This window comes from Dromiciops gliroides, chromosome 4 (genome assembly GCF_019393635.1).
Source record: "Dromiciops gliroides isolate mDroGli1 chromosome 4, mDroGli1.pri, whole genome shotgun sequence".
Lineage (NCBI taxonomy): Eukaryota > Metazoa > Chordata > Mammalia > Microbiotheria > Microbiotheriidae > Dromiciops > Dromiciops gliroides.
In genome coordinates, this window is record NC_057864.1 from 197,702,094 (window position 1) to 197,721,304 (window position 19,211).

The following is a 19,211-nucleotide window of genomic DNA, read 5'->3' on the forward strand; positions in this document are numbered from 1 at the left end:
CAGAAACGTTATTTTTATTTCTTATTCTTAACTCCAGGACCAAATGAATGCAAATGCATCACAGGTAAACAGTTAACTGCTGAAAATATACCCAACTCACATACTTGCCACTGACCATGTATGGAAAAATCTCCCTCTCCTCTAACTCTTCTAAATGGAATTAAACTCTTTCCTAAACAGTTTAAACCCCAAAAGAACAGCAGGGGGGCTGGAAGTGGGGTGCAGAAGCAGAATCCCCTCTACCCTGAAATTCTTGAGCTGAAGGTAAAGTTTGGACAAGGTCAGTGATGTCAAGAGATCAATTCCTAAGGCGTAAGGTGGATAAGAAAAAAAATTGGCCCTCTTTCTCTGAGTGCCACCCCCCAGTGTTCCTAGGTACCAGGGAGCTGCTCTCTCGCCTCTCCTCCCTTACGGGGCATCTGTGCCCTCCACTCTGAAGTGATGCTGTCAAACCCAACAAAGAACACGGGAACTTTCACTAACCTGGTAGAAGGACTGGTCCAAACCTAGCCCCTCGGGGTCCCCAGGACACGGCTGAACCTAGACACAAAGCCCATCCTGCCTATAATTCTGCCCCAGTATTAGGGAAAGATAGAACCGGAACTGCAGAAGGGACTTTGGGGATCGGGCCTGAGAAGGAGGGGGAAGAGGGTAGAAGCTGGACACCTGTCCCCTTCAGCGGCAAAAATGCTCCAGCATGCACTGATGTGGGGCCGAGCATGACTTGCAGGTGGAGAAATAATGATGTGTCAGAGCTGCCTTGGCTGAGATGCGCCGGTTTGGGTCATACTGCAGCAGCTGCTGTAAAGGAAGGAGAGAAGCATGTTAATGGGCTCTTTCTGCCTTCTTCCTCAGTCGCCTAGGACTGTGGGGAGGAGGATGAGGATGAGGACAGGAGGGCATCACGTCAGGAGAACACGAGCCTAGGCCCAGAGGAGTCTGCAGAAGGCCATCCCGACGAGCCTCAGGGTTTATCTGGGTGGGAAGCTCTTCGGGAGAATGTCGAGCAGAAATTGACTGCTAGGAAGAGTTGGGATGTGACCCAATTTGGGAATAAAAAATGTTGGAACCTGTAGAGAGACTTCTCTCCTTTCTCTTGAGCCATCCCACATCTCTTCTAAACAACTGTGGGTGAGTCAAGCAACCTCTCCCCTTCCTCACTGAGCTTTCCTGCTCCCCTCCCAGCTCAAGTTGGGACAGGTTCTTCTTGAAAAGGTTAATGAGACCAGGAACATGATGGTGAAACTGTGGTGTATGAAGGCCAGGTCTTGAGGGTAGCTCTTGTGGCTCACACCAGGTCCACCCAGTCCCTTGCAGTTTTCTGCCTCAGTTTCCCTGGAGTCTTGCCTTACTGGTATAGAAAGTGCTCCCCCCAGATTAAGTCCTATGGGTTTGGGGGCAGCCAACGTGGGCCTTAGAAACCATAATGATAACATTTATCAAATGTATGTCACTTTGGACTTTGCCAAGTACTTTACACACATTGCCATTTGATCCTCCAAAAACCTGTTAGGTAGGTGCTATCATTACTCTTATTTCACAAATGAGGACACAGGTTCAGAGCAGTTAAATCATTCAGTTTCAGGGGCAGCTAGGTGGCGCAGTGGATAGAGCATTGGCCCTGGATTCAGGAGGACCTGAGTTCAAATCAGACAGTTAACACTTAGTAGCTGTGTGACCCTGGGCAAGTCACTTAGCCCCAATTGCCTCACCCCCCCCAAAAAAAAATCATTCAGTTTCTTCATCATTAATAAATTTAGTTTAAATTTAAGTCTGTGAAATAGGTTCTATAATATTCCCATTTTGCTGATGAGTAAACTGAAATAGAGGCAGCTACATGGCTTAGTGGATAGAGCAATGGGTCTGGAGTCAGGAAGACTTGAGTTCAAATCCAACCTCAGACACTCACTAGCTATATGACCCTGGGCAAATCACTTAACCTCTGTTTGCCTTAATCCACTGGAGAAGAAAATGGCAAACCACTCCAGTATCTTTGCAAAGAAAACATGGTCATGAAGAGCTGGAAATGACTAAATGACTAAACAACAACAAAGATCCAGAGAAGTTAAGCTATTTGAATGACATCTATATGGCATTTTTAAGGTTTACAACACACTTTCCATACATTAGAACATCTGAACCGTGTGCAAAATGACTTAGTCACCAATAAACACATGCAGATTGGCAATAGTGCAACTCAAGGGAATTTGTATTCCAGATGAAAAATGAAAGGGCAGTAAGAGTTCAATGTTGTTACAAACAGTTTTAAATGTGAGAATTGGAATAGGGAAGATAGGCCCAAGAGAGGCACTACAGCACAATGGATTTGTTGCCAGGAAATCCGAGGTTCAAATCTTTTTGTTTGTTTGTTTTTGGTGGGGCAATGAGGATTGAGTGACTTGCCCAAGGTCACACAGCTACTAAGTGTCAAGTGTCTGAGGTCGGATTTGTACTCAGGTCCTGAATCCAGGGCCAGTGCTTTATCCACTGCCCTACTTAGCGGACCCCCAGGTTCAAATCTTGACCCAATCTTACTAGCTGTGTGACCCCCAGGCAAATCACTTAACTACTCTATCTGTCTTCTCATCTGTAAAATGGAGACGAAAGTAGTTCTACCTCCTCTACAGGATAGTTGTGAGCATCAAATATAAAGCTCTTGGCAAGCTTTGAAGTGCTATTCAAATATCAGGGGGAATGGTTCTAATTAACCAGGTAGGGATAAAAAAAAAAAGAGGTAGGGATGAACAAGTTAAATGCCAAAGACAAAAAAAAGGTCAGCCTGGCTGATTGGATTGGCTCCTGCCAAAGCAGCCAAAGTTCCTCACCCTAACCAGACCTGATTCTGGAGCAATAGCTACAGGCCAACACCCTCTTTTCCATCCTTCATACACCTACCATGAGCAGGTCCTTGCCCTCTGGGTCAAGGCTAGGCACAATTTCCTCTGTCGACTTCCTGGTCCACTTGGGGAAACTGCCCTTATAGTCCGGCAGCTGGGTGACCCCTGGCCACATGGCCTCACTGGGTGTGCCCAGGGTTCGAAAAATTCGGAACAGCTGATCAATTTCAGAATCACCAGGAAAAAGGGCCTTCCGTGTCACCTGCAGGAAGAAAAGAGGATTCCTTGTTACCCCCAGGGCCTACTTCCTTTTCCTAGTCCCAATCCCACTCTAAGAAGAATCCAATCCCCAGAGCCATGTGCAGGGATTCTTAACTGTAAGGTATAGCTAGTTTTCTCAGCCCTCCAGCTAGCCCTATCATACATCCCCCAGGAGACTGAGCCTATGACTAAATTCAACACACCCTCCTGGGGGCCCCTTTTGTCCCCCTTTACCATCTCTGCAAAGATGCAACCAATGCTCCAGACATCCACGGCTGTTGAGTAGAACTTGCAGCCCAGGAGAATCTCAGGGGCACGGTACCAGAGGGTTACCACCTGTAGGGGCAGAAGCCAGTGCCACTCTGGGCAGCCCTGGTGGTTGAGCGGCAGTCCAGCCCACACACAAGAAGAACTCTGCTCCCTAACCCAACAGTACCTCATGGGTGTAGGTACGCAGGGGCACGCCAAAGGCCCGGGCCAGCCCAAAATCAGCCAGCTTGATGGCACCTAACTCATTGATGAGAAGGTTCTGGGGCTTTAGATCACGGTGGATGACCCGATGAGAATGGCAGAAATTGACCCCCTGGAGCAGCTGGAAGAGGTAGCTCTAGAACAGAAGGGCAAGCAGGCAAGTGGCTTAGCAGAAGGGTAGATGGGCCTGCATGGCTGGGAAGTGCCACCATCCCCACCCTCTATTTCGGGCTACCTTGACCAGGTGCAGAGGGAGCTCTGTGGCTGCAGCTGAGTCCATATATTTCTTCAGGTCCTGGCTGAGGAACTCAAACACCAGATATAGCTTTTTCTCGCTATGGACCACATCCAGTAGCCTGGTGGGAAGACTCCAGTCACCAAAAGGAGATACATTCTCCATCAGGGGGAGGTGGGTGGGCGGGGCCTTGCAGCTTGGGGCCCTCCACCCTCTCGGTGTCCTCAGCCTCTCCCCTCCAACTTACCTGACAATATTGGGGTGCTTAAGCTCTTTGAGAAGGGAGATCTCCCGAATGGCGGTGCTGGGGACACCCTCAGTCTCCCTGCAGTACAGGATGGGTGAAGGGAATGAGATTGGGGCAAGGGGAAGGGAGGCAGGAGCCAAGGGGGCAGCTTCTGTTTTGAGGGCCTGGCTATATTGCATTTGAAATGCCCCCAACCCCCACCCACCCTTACTTTCTGGGCACAAGAACCACCCCACCCTGTCTAAAATGGTGTCTCAAATGTAGACTCCCTTGCCACATAACCAGGGTGCAAGGAAGGCCCTAAGGGAGGCAGAAATCTGGGGCAGGGCAGATTGTTTCCTCGGGCACAAATGGGGCGCTCCCGGAGGAGCTGCCACTCTGGGCCTGGGGAAGAGGGAGACCCTTGATGGAGAAGGCAGACGTGGAGCTTGCGGGGAGGAAGCCCCCGGCACTCACGAGTCCAGGCGGATCTTCTTCAGGGCCACGAGCTGCCCCGTCTGCTTGTTCCTCGCCTTGTACACCACCCCATAGGTGCCCTCGCCAATCTTTTCCACCTTCTGGAACACGTCCATAGCGGTGGGGCTGCCTGGGTGACAGAGGACCTGCCCTGAGCCTCCCTGGCTGGGGCGGGGCCAGCTCAGGGATAGAGGGGTCGGGCCCACCCTGCCTCCCCACCCCCTCCTGTCAAGTGACCCAGCCTGCCTTGGGGAAAGGAGGATGGGGCTGAGGGCGGCTGGGCTGGGGGGGCAGTGGGGCTGAGCCCCTCCATCCCTGCTCCCCCCTCCTAGCTGTGCCCTGGTGTGGGGGCCCATTTCTACCTCCCACCCCCCAGGCTCTCGCCCACCCCTTGGGCCTGCAGGCTGGGCTCCCAGGCCTGAGGACAGGTCCTCCAAGGCACTTGGGGTCTCCCACTCGGCTCTCCTCAAGCACTGAAATCAACCCCACCCACCCCCGCCTGCCCTGCTCCTGCCCCCTATGGAGAACAGGCAGGATCAAACCTCCAGGCCCTCCTGTCTTCTCTGGCCCTCCCTGCTTCCCCCTGTCTGGCTCTGCCTTCCTCCAGGGCACCCTGGGAACAGCCTCAGGGGTCAGAGGTCAAAGGGCACACCTACATGCCCTGCAGGCGGCTGTCATGTCTGGCAGGCTTAATGGGCCTACTGCCTGCCTCCGGCCAGGGGACTGGGGTTCTGACCCTGTCCCCAAGCCCATGACCCCCTGACCTATGGCAAGTCCAGGAAACTAAGAGCCCACCCACACATTTTGTCCCCTTGTCTGTGGAAGGAAGGGACTGGCCAGAGGGTCTCTAGCCTCGCCTCTGGGTCCTTGCCCGTCAAGGACCCTGGGGGTCCTAGGCCCCCCCAGCCCTGCCCCAGCCCACTGGCTAGGTCACCAAGCACTCCAGGACCCCGCCCTGTTTCCATCTGGCTGCATGTGGGGCAGGTTCCCCATCTTGGCTTCAGGAGGGTGTGAAGCCACATGGTGGGGAGGAAGCAGGCTGAGAGCGCCCCTCCCCCCCATTGAGTAGCTCTTGGTGCGGGGGCAATAGCAGGTACCTAACTGTGGTCAATTGAGAAAAATCCCCCCCGTGGGGAAGGGGAAGGTTGATCAACTTGACAGTTCTGCCCTTTCTTCTTCCTGTCCCCCCCTCAAGGAACTTGATGAGATGAAGACACCGACCTGTTGGGAGCAGCTCCACACACGTGCTCTGAGCCTCTTGGGACATGAGAAAGCCCTGATTGGTTTCCAGTGACTGGAACCACCCTAGATTTGATTGGTCAGGGGGATGGGCTTGCTGCAAGAACCACCTCCCTGCCCTGGAGAGGAGGGCTCATTCTCTTTGCCTTGGACTTCCAGGCCAGAATGCAGTGAGGGGAGGGAGTGGACTTCTCCCTCCCACTAACACCAACCCCAAGAGCAGAAAATGGTGACCCTAACAGGGGAATTCCTAGATCCTCCTTTCCTAGCCGTCCTCTGCCTTTCTGGGCACGAGTCAAAGAGTTCTTAGGAATACTTTCCCAGGCTGGGGGGTTATCTCGTGGGTAATTCCAAATTTGAAAATCCCCAAATTTGAAATTGTCTGTGTTTTGAGCTCCCAAAGAGATGGTTCCTCAACAGAATGCTCCACACAGAAGGCAGAGGACCATCAGCACAGTTTCTGCAGCTGGGGAGCTAGAGCAAAGCTTCTTCTTAAACTGTGGGTCAAGACCCCATATGGGTTCTTGTAAGTGAATGTGGGAGTCGCAAAAAATTTGGCAACAATAAAAGGTTATTTATATCTATTTTATATTCCTATACACCTGGGGTCATGTAAAAATTTCTCAGGTGAAAAGGGGTCACAGTGGATAAAGTTCAAGAAGCCCTGGGCTAAAGTCCATCATGGAGGGGGAGAGGGGTCTCCCTGAAGTAAGTCTGATCCTTGTCAATTCCTTCAGTTTTTGCTGTGTCATTCTGACAGTCAGGTCTGCAGTGAATGAGGAACATTTGTCCCATATTTGACAGCACAGTGTCCCATAGCCTGGGATATTCAAATTGGCTGAGTATATTATGTTGGTGTATTTGTTCATGGGCTCCTTAGTCCCTTGAGTCATATGTCTTCTCTGTAGTGAGTCAAATAAAGTTTGCCCTATACCTATCAGACAGGTATAACTGTCATAAGCTATACCTGAGCCATGTGTGTAATCCTCTTTTTTCTGTTCTGCTTTGTATATGGAAATGCTCATTGTATTTGGTATCTGTTAAGTTCAGAATAAATTAATTACTGTTAAAAAAGAAAAGCTATACCTAAGCTTTATTTTTGGCGGGGAGAGGGGGCAATCAGGTTTAAATGACTTGCCCAAGGTCACACAGCTAGTAAGTGTCAAATGTCTGAGGCCAGATTTGAACTCAGGTCTTCCTGAATCCAGGGCTGGTGCTTTATCCACTGTGCTACCTAGCTGTCCCAATACCTATGCTTTATTTAATAGAGTTCCAGGGGGCAGCTAGGTAGCACAGTGGATAAAGCACCAACCCTGTATTCAGGAGGGCCCGAGTTCAAATCTGGCCTCAGACACTTGACACTTACTAGCTGTGTGACCCTGGGCAAGTCACTTAACCCTCACTGCCCCGCAAAAAAACAAAAAACAGAATGTGTTCAGAGAAGCCAGGTGGTGCAGTGGATAAAGCACCAGCCCTGTATTCAGGAAGGCCAGAGTTCAAATCCAGCCTCAGACACTTGACACTTACTAGCTGTGTGACCCTGGGCAAGGCACTTAACCCTCATTGCCCCACCAAAAAAAAAAAAAAAGAGAGAGAGAATTCCCTGGAGTAAATCTCTGAAGGTAGAGGTGGTAACCAAAGAAAGAAACTTATCTTCTTGGGGTCAAGCCCACAAGGATCCAACCTGGTCCAAATGGAAAGGGGATAGGGAGGGTTAGACCAAAGGTCACACAAAAACCACCCAATATTATTAAGTACCCAGCCATGTAGGAAAAAAAAAAAAATGTATTGCTTCCATTGACCTTCCCCCAGTCCCATCATCACAAAAAAAAAAAATGTGTCTGGGAAAACAAGTAGGCTCTTTAGGAAAAGAGTTAGTCCCTTATAGTTCTGTTTTCACACTATCATGTGGGCTATGATGGAGAGAAACAGATGAATGTTGGAATGCCATAAATCTGCTCCCCCAGATCTCTGGGGTGGGCTCTATCTGCTTGCCTCTAGGATTCGTGCTGCCCTCCCTGAGGATTCCTTCCAGTATTACAATATGGTGATTCATCTTCTTGGCACACTGTTTCCTCTGGCACAGCATGAAAACAAGTAAGGGACAGGGGCCAGATCGACATCTCTGCTCCAGGCAAAGACCAACCAATCTGTCAAAGCAGTACGGGTCTGGGTGCAAGCCAGAACTAGGAGTTGTCCTTGCTCTCCTGCCCATGTTCTTGGCTCCCTTTCCCTTGCTGATGAGGTTCCCTCTCCTGGTGGTACTTCCTCTGCTTCTGGATGGCTTGTTCTAACAAAGGCAGGTTTATCCCCTCCACACAAGTCAGCACACGAGCTTTTACCATGGAAACCTTATCTGAAAGATACAAAAAGCAAACAGCTTTGGAGTGCAGGTGCCAACACCACACAGTATCGCCATGATATTCTCACAGCTTCCTACATTGACCAACATCCCATCCCCCTTTTATCTTATTCCTAGCTTTTGCCAGTGGGTGGGAGCAGGGAGAGGGAAAGAATCAATAACATATAGGATGCTAAAATAACCTATACATCTTTTATCCTCAAGTTAAACGCTGGGATCTGCAGGCAGAATAAGACAATGGGGGAGAATGGGGTTATGCATTTTGGAACCAAGAGGATAACTTGAGGATTTCTGAGCAGGAGCTCATCCCTTCTCCCCCTCTCCTCAAGCTACTATTTACTTCCTGCATCTCTCCTCCCCCATTTCAGGCCCCCAGTGGGAGGTATCTCAAGAACCACCCAGCATGCCCTTAATGTGTCTGGGGGGGAGAGCTTCCTCCACTTCCTGTAGCTCATTCAGATCTGGGTAACTAGAGACACAAAGGATGGGTCAATGGTATCAAGGAGATTCTTTGGTCAATATGTAAATGACTTGTTTCTTAGGAACTCCCCACAGACCTCATTCTATCCTTTGTTTGCTAGTAGGAATTCCAGGATCCATTCCTCCCCAAACCTGCCTAATGTTTGATCTTATCTATGTGCTTTTCTATTCTTCTTAATGTGTACTTTGGAAACTGGGCTGTCAGGTTTACTTTTGGTCTTTGATCCCTATTGGCTCACTGTGTATTGGATGTGTTTTAGTCCTAGCTAAGGTATGGGGATAGGAAGTGGGGGTAGATAATAATAATAATAATCACTTATATTAACACCCAACAGTTTACAAAGCACCCTTACAGCAACCCTTGCCAAAACCTTGAACTATATATTATCATGATACCCAATTGACAAATGGGGAAACAGAGTCTTAGAGAACTGTAGTGACTTAGCCAGGATCACAAAGCTAGCAACAAATGAGACCTAAACTCGGGTCTTCTGAACTTGAGTCCAGAATTCTTTCTTTATGCTACCATTATCCTGCTTCTCCAAGACATTTTCCCCTCTAAGAGACTCAAGTTGTCTGTAGACAAATACCTCCCATCTAAGAAGACTTAAGCACTTCTAACTGCTCTAAGTTCCTGAGCCTGAATTTTGAGCGACCACTACTACAGCTCAGGGTGTGTCTGGGTGGACAGCAACCATTCCAAAGTGTTCTGTTTTTACGTATCAAGTGCATATATCCAAGCTTCCCAAACAGATATGGTAGGAATTATTTATTTCCTTTAACTACAATTCTCCTTTAGCATGGCATACTTGTGGAACTCCATGGTTTACAAAGCCTAACACAGTACCATGCTCTTGGAGGCACCTAAAAATGTCATAAATTGTCATAAATTACTCCTAAAATTTGTCATAAAAACGGTTGAGGAACTGAAAATCAGAACACTTAGGTTTTTATCAGGGCCACTAGGTGGCACAGTACATATAGCACTGGGCCTGGAGTCAGGAAGACCTGAGTTCAAATGTAGCCTCAGACACTAGCTGTGTGATCCTGGGCAAGTCACTTAACCCTGTTTGCCTCAAATTCCTCATCTGTAAAATGAGCAGGAGAAGGAAATGACAAACCACTCCAGGATCTTTGCCAAGAAAACCCCAAATGGGGTCACAAAGAATGAAACGACTGAACAAATTTTGATCCTAATTCTACTGATTAGGAACTGCCCCCTCCTAAGGCTCAGTTTGCTCCTCTGCAAAGGGAGAGGTTTGCACAGGGGCAAAAAAGTCCCTGCCATTTTGCAGGCTGTGAAGGATAATGATCCATGAAGGTGTATAGGGAAAAACCAACATTGCCTCAACCATCGCCCTGAGCCTGGTAGGGAACAAACAAAATGATCATTTGAATATTTTCCATGGTTAGAGCATGCCACCGAACCCGTCCCTTGATGCCCCAAATCTCTATCCCTTAAGTAGTATGAGTTATGCAGCACAGCCTATAAAGACCTTTTCAAAGTCTCTTGCTGAGGTGGTTGTTCTTTAATTGTCACCAACATTCTGATCTCCATTTAAACAATTCTGTACAGAGGAAGTCATTGCCTCTAAATGTTTAAATTTAGCACCTGCTTCGTTGTTTCTATAAATTCCTGAGGCCAACCTAATAACATTATATTTGCTTTGATCTCAAGCAGTTTGAGAATTGGCTGGTAAATGTATATTTGTTTTGCTTGTCTGTACAGACTGATTACAAGAAGGAGCTTGCACTGGCAGTGAAGAGAGGATGGGATACTGGAGAGCAATAGATACAAAAAAAGAAACATCAACAAAACATTTTTAAATGCACAGTAGAAAACAAAAATAAGTACACAATGGGACGCATTGTGGTACTATCTTATTAAATTTAGATATATATGTATATGTGTATATACACATGTATATATATAATCTTTTTTAAAAATCCAATTTATATAGAACAGAATTTTAGTTTCTTATATAATTTTATTGTATATTGAAATGTTTACACTTGTTGATGATTTTTACCTTAATTTTTAAAAATCCACTATTAAAAAAATTGTTGAGTACTTCCTCCAAGCTTACTACAGCTATTCAGTTAAAGCATTAAATGAATAAATTGAAAAAATAAGATTAGGAGGTTATTATAGATTGCTAAGATTCCTTCCAGTTCTCATGTTCTACATTTTTAATTCCAAGCTTGCTTCTCCCTGTGGGTGAAAGTCCATGTGAAGCTAGTCAGGTTATTCAAGATGATGCATGACAGCTTGACTGCCTGTGGGAAGGTGACTCAGAGTACAAGTGACACCATAAAGGAAAAGGTATTTGCAATTTGACAAAGTAATCTTTCTGGATTCCCATTCTAGTTCTCTATTAGTATGTTACTAAAGACCCTATTAGTACCACTAGACTGTGAGCTCCTTAGGGGCAAGAACTGTCTTTTGCTTTTCTTTGTAGCATCAATGCTTAGCACAGTACCTTAGCACATATCCGGTGCTTAATAAATGGGAGAGGATGTGAATCTCCGCTCTGCTTTCTGACCTCATGCAAGTTATTTCCACTCTCTGAGGCTCATTTCATGTAACAGAATTTTTTTTTTTTTTTTGGTGAGGCAATTGGGGTTAAGTGACTTCCCCAGGGTCACACAGCTAGTAAGTGTTAAGTGTCTGAGGCTGGATTTGAACTCAGGTACTCCTGAATCCAGGGCCTGTGCTCTATCCACTGTGCCATCTAGCTGCCCCGAGTCATCTAGCTGCCCCTCATGTAACAGAATTTGACAGTTGGAAGGGACCTTAACAGCCATCTAGTCTAAACCATGGATGAAGGGAACCCCCATCATAAACTATCAGATAAGTGATTGCCCTTCCTCAGCTTGAATACTTTCATAGAAGAGAACCTCACTGGCTCTTAAAGCAGCCCATCCTACCTCTGAACCACTTTAATTGTTAAAAAGGTTTCTCTTGAATAAAATGAGGAGGGTTTGAAGATGTCCTACACCTTTAATATCCTTTGAGCCTATGTCCAACCTTCTTTCTCTACATGGAAATTGCACCCAGATGTCAGAACTGCAAGGTAGGCTGCTTTAAAAGTCAAAAGTGTGGGGGCAACAAGGTGGTGCAGTGGATAGAGCACTGGCCCTAGATTCAGGAGGACCTGAGTTCAAATTCAACCTCAGACACTTGACATTTACTAGCTGTGTGACCCTGGGCAAGTCACTTAATCCATACTGCCCCGCCCCCCCCAAAAAAAGTCAAAAGTGTGTTGTCACCTTGGAAGTGAGGCATCCTGTCGCATATAGGCACCACTTTGTGCTTACATAACACAGAGTGAAGTAGTCCATTTGGATAATAGAAAAAACTAAACCAAATCAAGAAAATGTGTGGCCCTAAATGGTCCATATTGGTTACCTACCTGGGGAGGAAACTTGATACACAGAAAAGATAACTGGATTTGAAATCTAAGGATGCAGATTCAAGGCACACCTTCTTTTTATTAACTGGTGTTATTATTGTTTCCATTTTGTTGTTGCTCAGTCATTTTTCAGTTATGTCTGACTCTTCGTGATTTGAGGTTTTGTTGGCACAAACACTGGAGTGCTTTGCCATTTCCTTCTTTAGCTTATTTTACAGCTAAGGAAACTGAGGATCACCGAGGTTAAGTGGCTTACTTGGAGTCACAAAGTTAGTGAGTGTGTGAAGCAGGATCTGAAGTCAGGTCTTCATGACTCCAAGTCCAGCCCTCTATCTACTTTTCCATTTAGCTCCCTTTAGGAAAGATTTGGAATCAGAGGACCTGGGTTCTAGTCATAACTTCCTTACTTAGTAGCTGTGTGACTAGGAAATAACAATGTGGAAGCATACTCAAAACCTCCTCCTTAGTTTACCTAGTATTACTAAGAAATACTCTCTCTGTTCTAAAAAGCCCTTTCTAGGGGGGGCAGCTAGGTGGTACAATGGATAAAGCGCCAGCCCTGGAATCAGGAGGAACTGAGTTCAAATCCGACCTCAGACACTTGACACTTACTAGCTGTGTGACCCTGGGCAAGTCACTTAACCTCCACTGCCCCGCAAAACCAAAACAAAACAAAAAGCCCTTTCCAAAATCCTTGGAAAAGTGAGTAATAAGTCTGAGGACAAAATGTTTCTCTTGAGGAAATGGATTAAAGGTGATAACCAAACTTAACTCTGGTCTTGTTCACATCATAGCCTTCCCATCTGAAGAGAGTCTCTATCAAGAAAGGAGAAAGGATCAAGAAACCAATGAAAGGAACAAAGTCCCTTTGTTTACTCCAGGAGGGAGTGACTTGGTTACTCAACTATTCTTTAAAATTAACGCAGACTGTGTTTTAACATATCTTTTCCTTGTTCAAGATTCTTATAATAAAGGTCTTCTACTGACACAACCATTCTGGAGAGCAATTTGGAAGTATGCCCAAAGGGCAATCAAACTGTGCATACATACCCTTTGACTCAGCAATACCACTACTAGGTCTGTATCCCAAAGAGATGAGAAAAAAGGAAAAAGGACCTACACATACAAAAATATTTATAGCATTTCTTCTTGTGGTGGCAAAAAATTGGTAATTGAGGGGATGCCCATCAATTGGGGAATGGCTGAACAAATTGTGGTATATGAATGTAATGGAATACTGTTGTGCTGTAAGAAATGATAAGCAGGCAGATTTCAGATAAACCTGGAAAGACTTAAGTGGACTGATGCTGAATGAAGTGAGCAGAACCAGGAGAACATTATACACAGCAACAGCAATATCGTTCGACGATCAACTGTGATATTTTTAGCTCTCCTCAGCAATACAATGATCCAAGACAATTCCAATAGACTCAAGATGGAAAATGCTCTCCACACCCAGAAAAAGAACTATGGAGTCTGAATGCAGATCGAAGCATACTATTTTCACTTTTGTTGCAATTTTTTTGTTTTTTTCTTTCTTGTGGTTTTTCCTGTTTGTTCTGTCACAATATGACTAATGTGGAAATATGTTTAACATGATTGTAGTGTATAATATATATCAGATTGGTTGCTGTATTGTGGAAGAGGGAGGGAAGGGAAAAACATTTGGAACTCAAAATCATATAAAAATGAATGTTGAAAACTATCTACATGTAATTGAGGAAAAATACTATCAAGACAAAAATAAATAAATACATGACACATAAAATTATTTTGGGGCAAAGAGTTATATCAAAGGACATAGAGGGCTCTGCCTGTTTGGGAATCTCTCCCTCCTAGATAGAAATGCTTAGATATTAGTTTAATATTAAATTTAATAAAACTGTCCAGAATATTTAAACCTAAAACTGCAGAGGACAGTGTTAGTATTAATGTTTTTTTCTTTGACATCAAAGATAACTGACATTATTTGTAGACATAATGCATACAAAGGGCTTTCAAAATACACCTATTATTTTATATACCCAATAATCTTGTGAGGTAGATGTCACAAGTATTACTAATCCCATTTTATAGATGAGTAAAATATCTACTATGACACTCTGCCTTTCAAGCTATTCTCAACACCGATCAAATGGACAAAATATTTGCTAAATTTTCCCTTTACTTGGTGCCAAGAAATAGATCCTAGACAACTAGAAATCTGTTTTCCATATAGCTATCTCAGTCCAGCAAGAGGAGAACAAGGGAAAAACCCAAGTTCCTTCACTCACACTATTAACATTGATGGCTTGTGCTAGAATTTCTGAAGCTTTTACATTTTAGCATTTTCTTAGGCCTTTTACCAGATTTTAATGAATTTAACATCTTGTCTCTCCTCTCTCTCCATGGTTTGTGAGAAAAACCTCCTCCCCCAATTTAGGTTGTACTAAAATTCCCATTTTTTTTCCCTGTAAAGGAAAAAAAAGAAAGAAAAAGTTACCCAGTGTAAAATGATGTTTTGGAGATGTGAATGTCATGGCTGACAGGATGAGCGGTAGTCTTCCAAACTTACATGAAACTTATATGAAGGACTACAAAAATAACATGGAAGCAGGAATAAAATGGGGAGAAGAATGGGTTTGACGAGATTGGGGAACATCAAACATTATCATGTGGTACAGGGTGGTAGGGGCAGCAAGAAAGTGAAGGGAGGCATTCACTGCTCAGAAATGATCCAGCTGGAAAAGGTTTGAGAGCAGGAAACAGCCAGCAATTTGGAAAGCAACAGAGGGAGTGGGGAAAGGGCTGGGATTTTCTGTGGTAGCCGAAGACTGAAAGAAAGTTGCTACCCAACACTTGGGAATGGATTGCAGCCGTCACATATCAGTGTTGCCATGGGGCTTGGGATAAATGAGAAGTTTCTCCTGTGAGAAGCAAAACCAAAGATGACCAGATAACAGGACAGACATATGGAGGAATCAAGGGGACTATTAAAGTTTAGATTGGACAGCTAGATATCAGGACAGACACGCCTAAGAAGTAAGGGGAGATAAAATTCTATATCAGGAAAGTCAATTAGGCATGGCTACTACCTGACTGGAGCTAGGAGACAGAGATAACCTCAAAGGTCAGGACCATCATTTCAAAAAAATTCCCCTTGACCCTCAGGAATATGACAAGTATCCATGCCTTCCCTATCCCACCCCGAAAAGGAACTTTCCATTTTCAAGTGGACACCCCATCTATCTTCTATAAAAGTTCTCAGAGGAGGATTTTCTAAGCCACCTTCTCCCTGGGGAGGGGAAGGGGGTGAAGTCTTTGACATTCAGCTTTGTCACTTTCCCTAGTGTCAAATAAAAAATGACTTTAATTCTAATTGGACTGTGTGCAAGAGCGTAATTCTTTTTTTTGGCTGGGCAATGGGGGTTAAGTGATTTGCCCAGGGTCACACAGCTAGTAAGTGTCAAGTGTCTGAAGCCACATTTGAACTCAGGTACTCCTGAATCCAGGGCCAGTGCTTTATCCACTGCACCACCTAGCTGCCCCAAGTGTAATTCTTTATTGAGGAATACCTAGGGACCCCCACCTTTCCCCCCAAGACAAGTGTCATGGAATATTCCTGAGTGGTAAGAAATGAAAAATATGAGGAATTAAGAGAACCATGGGAAGACTTGTAAAACCAGGAGAATAATATAGTCTTAAAGACTATGGATGTAAATGAAAGTAACATTCAAAAAGAGCTCAACTCAGATTAAATGCAATAACCAATATTGATTCCAGAGGACACATAAAATAGACCTTCTTCTTATCAGTAGTGCCTGGGGAAGGGGCAGCTAGGTGGTGCAGTGGATAGAGCACCGGCCCTGGAGTCAGGAGGACCTGAGTTCAAATCTGGCCTCAGACACTTGACACTTACTAGCTGTGTGACCCTGGGCAAGTCATTTAACCCCCATTGCCCCACCAAAAAAAAAAAAAAAAGTAGTGCCTGGGAAGTGAGGAGGAGTATCTATGGATGCCAAATAGTAGGCTTCTGCCAGTCGTGGACAACCATGGATCAGCGCCTTGAAGAGCAACAGGCCACAGTGTGGCTGTGCAGTCCGATACAGGAGCTCCTGCCACAACGAGGACATCGGAAAACTGCACTCTCTGTTGCCCGTCAGTTCCTGCATCTCATTTGTTTTTCTTCCTCCCAAGCTTGAAGGCCCATCTCAGCTGCGCGCAAGTTGCTCCTGAGTACTGAACTCCATCTAGTGCAGTCCTTGGCCATCTCCTCCCAGCTGCCAATGTCTATTCCTAGAGCCCTCAAGTCTGGCTTGCATACATCTCTCTAGGGAAGCTGGGGGCATCCAGCAGGTCTTTGGCCTGAGGCTAACTCGCCATAGAGTAGGTCTTGAGGAATGCGCCCGTCTTGCATGTGGTGCACATGACCGAGCCAGCGTAGCCATCTTTGTTTCAGTAGTGTGTAGATGCTCAGAAGTTACGCATGTTGGAGCACTTCTGTATTGGTGATCCTATCTGACCAATATTGCCAATTGCAATGCCAAATATTGCACCAATAAATGGTAACTAGATGGCACAATGGATAGAGCACAGGGCCTACAGTCAGGATGATGTGAGTTCAGATCAAGCCTCAGACACTACCTGTGTGACCCTGAGCAAGTCACTTAAACTCTTTGCCTCAGTTTAGTCAACTGTCTCCCAAGCAGGTTGTGAGAATCAAATGAGATAATATTTGTAAAGCACTTAGCACAGTGCCTAGCACATAGTAGGCATTATATAAATGTTTCCTTCCATCTTTCCCTCCCTCTTTCCTTCCTTCCCTTTTTCCTTCCTTTCCAGATTCAGTCCTGGTCTTGATTGGTTTTTCTTTGTTATAGGGAAAGGTTCTTTTAGGAGGGAGCAGGGAAGGAAGATACACCAGGAGATGATTATATTGTAAAAAAAGAAAGAAAGAAAGTAAACAAAAGATATCATTAAAAAGTAAGAAGAAAAAAGTAAGAAGAAAGGGCACTGGACTTAGAGTCACAAGGCATCTAAATTCAAATTCTGGCTTTGATATTTCTCAGTTGTGTGACTTTGGTTAAAACACTGCCCATCTCAGAGTCACGATTTTCTCACATGTAAATAATACTTACAATGCCTTTTTCATGGGGTTGTTGTGAGGGAAGCATATTGTAAGTCTTACTTAACACACTATTATATATAAGCTATTATTATTGTTGGTTTTGTGTTTTGGAGGGTTTTTTTCAGGGCAATGAGGGTTTAGTGACTTGCCCAGGGTCACACAGCTAGTAAGTGTCAAGCTGAGAAGGAAAGAGGGAGGACCATAAAGTACTTTTCTAGGTCATTGGGTGGTATCAGTGGAGAGTCTACCAATAGCAGGAAGATGGAAAATCTTCTGTTTAGGTGTGCACGACTTTTTCATTTACATCTTGTAAGGATTGGAATGACGCCACCTGCTGGAGACATACTGTAGAAAAGCTCCGCCACGAAGTGAAGGTCTTTGAGGGCAAGACCAGGAGTCTTTTCTTTGGCGTCAGAAAGTGAAGAATCAAATGATTCTTCTGGTGGGAGGAAGAAGGGGGGAGCCTGGCGCTCTGACTCAGGCTCTTTCCTGGGGACTCTGGTGGAGAGCGGAGCTAGAAATGTGCTCTCCCTTTAATAGATAGATGAATGTAGGCCTTTCTCTCTCTCTTTACCAAATTCTTATTCTCCTTAATAAATGCTTAAAAGTCTAACTCTTGCTAAAGCTTATAATTTATTGGCGACCACTCATTAGATATTTTAGACAGACTAGCTAGAATTTTAGCCTCTAACAATCTTTAGATCTATATTATTAGCCTCGTTTTATAAGTGTTCCCATATTTCTCTGAATTCCCCATATTTGTTATTTCTTACCACTCCAGAGTATTCCATGGCACTGCTTTGTGTTGTTGTTGGTCTTTTGTTCTTGAAGAGGACTATGACATTGGAGGGATATCATGACTTGCAGTAAATTGGGTTTAAGTGAGCAGGGCTGTGTAAGGTCACCCACCTTACTCTTTCCTCCAGAGCTATGTGGGTCCAGTGGCAAGATATACATCAGGATGACTTGGATATTTAAGGCAATTAGGGTTAAGTGACTTGCTCAGCGTAACACAGCTAATAAGTGTCTGAGGTAAGATTTGAACTCAGATCCTCCCAACTGTGGCTGCTTTATTCAACCCCCAAGTGAATGGCAATGACCTTGCTTCTGGCTTTTGGCTACCACAGAAAACCCCAGCCCTTTTCCTATTCTTCCAGCAGGGAAGCAGCTCTCCAAACAGTGTTCCTTTATCTTTTCCAATACTATCAGGCAAGTAAAAAGTAAAATTCTGAGGTTCCAAAGAACAGATCTCAGGAAGGACCATCCCCCACCTTCCCTCTGCTGACTGGCCAAAGCTCTTCCAGGCAGGGCTGTTTGTATGCCTTGATGTTCCTGTGCTTTTTGATTCTTCTCTGTATAGAATTAATTGTTCTTTGAGGTTTTTATGACCCATCTTTTGGCTAGAATTTTAAAAATCCTTGGGGCTCAGGCCAGCACCTCTGCAAACAGTACGGTGTTCCACCCACTGGTTGTAGCTGTCGCCATGGCGCTGGCACCTCACATCATCACCACTTGCCGATGCCTACATGGGCCTGGCAAAATTATAATGACTGGAAGCCCAGTGAGGGCAGTCATGTGACTGTCAGTCAAAGCTACCAGCAAATTGGCTTGGGGCTGTGTGTGGTCAGCCTGGGGTCTGCTGGGAAGAAGGGAGGCTTTTCCACCATTGTGACAGGACACTGCTGTGAGTTCTCAGCTGATTCTGGGGCAGTGGTGTTATTCAGGTTGTATTATTTCCCTTTCCCCATTTTATTTCCTTTCCTTTAATCCTACTGATCCTCTTTGTGTTTTTTTAAGTTTGTTCTTGTTAAATAAATCCTGCTCTGTTTTGAGGGAGGCTGTCAGTCTCCTTCCTTGCCCCAATATTGTGGCAAGCCGCCTAGCTAACACTCCCCAATTAAAAATTAGTCCCTATACCTCAAAGGCCACCAAGTCTAAGGCCTTTAAAAGTTCACCTTGATTTGTTGCCTTGCCCACCCTTCTTTTGGGATCTGAAGAAGCCACAAGAGGTCCCCTAGGGCCTACCTTCTTAAGCTATGGGGCACTGACCTAGAACAGGGCTTTTTAAACTTTTTCTACTTGTGACCCCTTTTCACCCAAGAA

The 19,211-nt window shown here is 45.2% G+C and overlaps 2 protein-coding genes across 3 annotated transcripts in view; both read right to left on the bottom strand.

The window, feature by feature from the left end:
* Window positions 1-16: 16 nt before the first annotated feature.
* Window positions 17-7,121, bottom strand: CDK3 (cyclin dependent kinase 3). Its single transcript, XM_044004186.1, has 8 exons — window positions 5,729-7,121; window positions 4,508-4,637; window positions 4,052-4,129; window positions 3,805-3,925; window positions 3,535-3,705; window positions 3,333-3,434; window positions 2,896-3,099; window positions 17-801 (listed from the first exon to the last, which is right to left on the bottom strand). The coding sequence occupies exons 1-8, from the start codon at window positions 5,772-5,774 to the stop codon at window positions 676-678; spliced, it is 978 nt and encodes a 325-aa protein (XP_043860121.1). The 5' UTR covers window positions 5,775-7,121; the 3' UTR covers window positions 17-675.
* A 112-nt stretch (window positions 7,122-7,233) lies between these two features.
* Window positions 7,234-19,211, bottom strand: part of TEN1 (TEN1 subunit of CST complex) — a 33,333-nt gene continuing 21,355 nt past the window's right edge. For both annotated transcript variants that reach the window (XM_044001786.1, XM_044001787.1), the window contains exon 4: window positions 7,234-8,102. In XM_044001786.1, coding sequence (XP_043857721.1) covers window positions 7,933-8,102 — 170 coding nt within the window. In that variant the 3' untranslated portion in view covers window positions 7,234-7,932. The remainder of the gene's footprint in view (window positions 8,103-19,211) is intronic.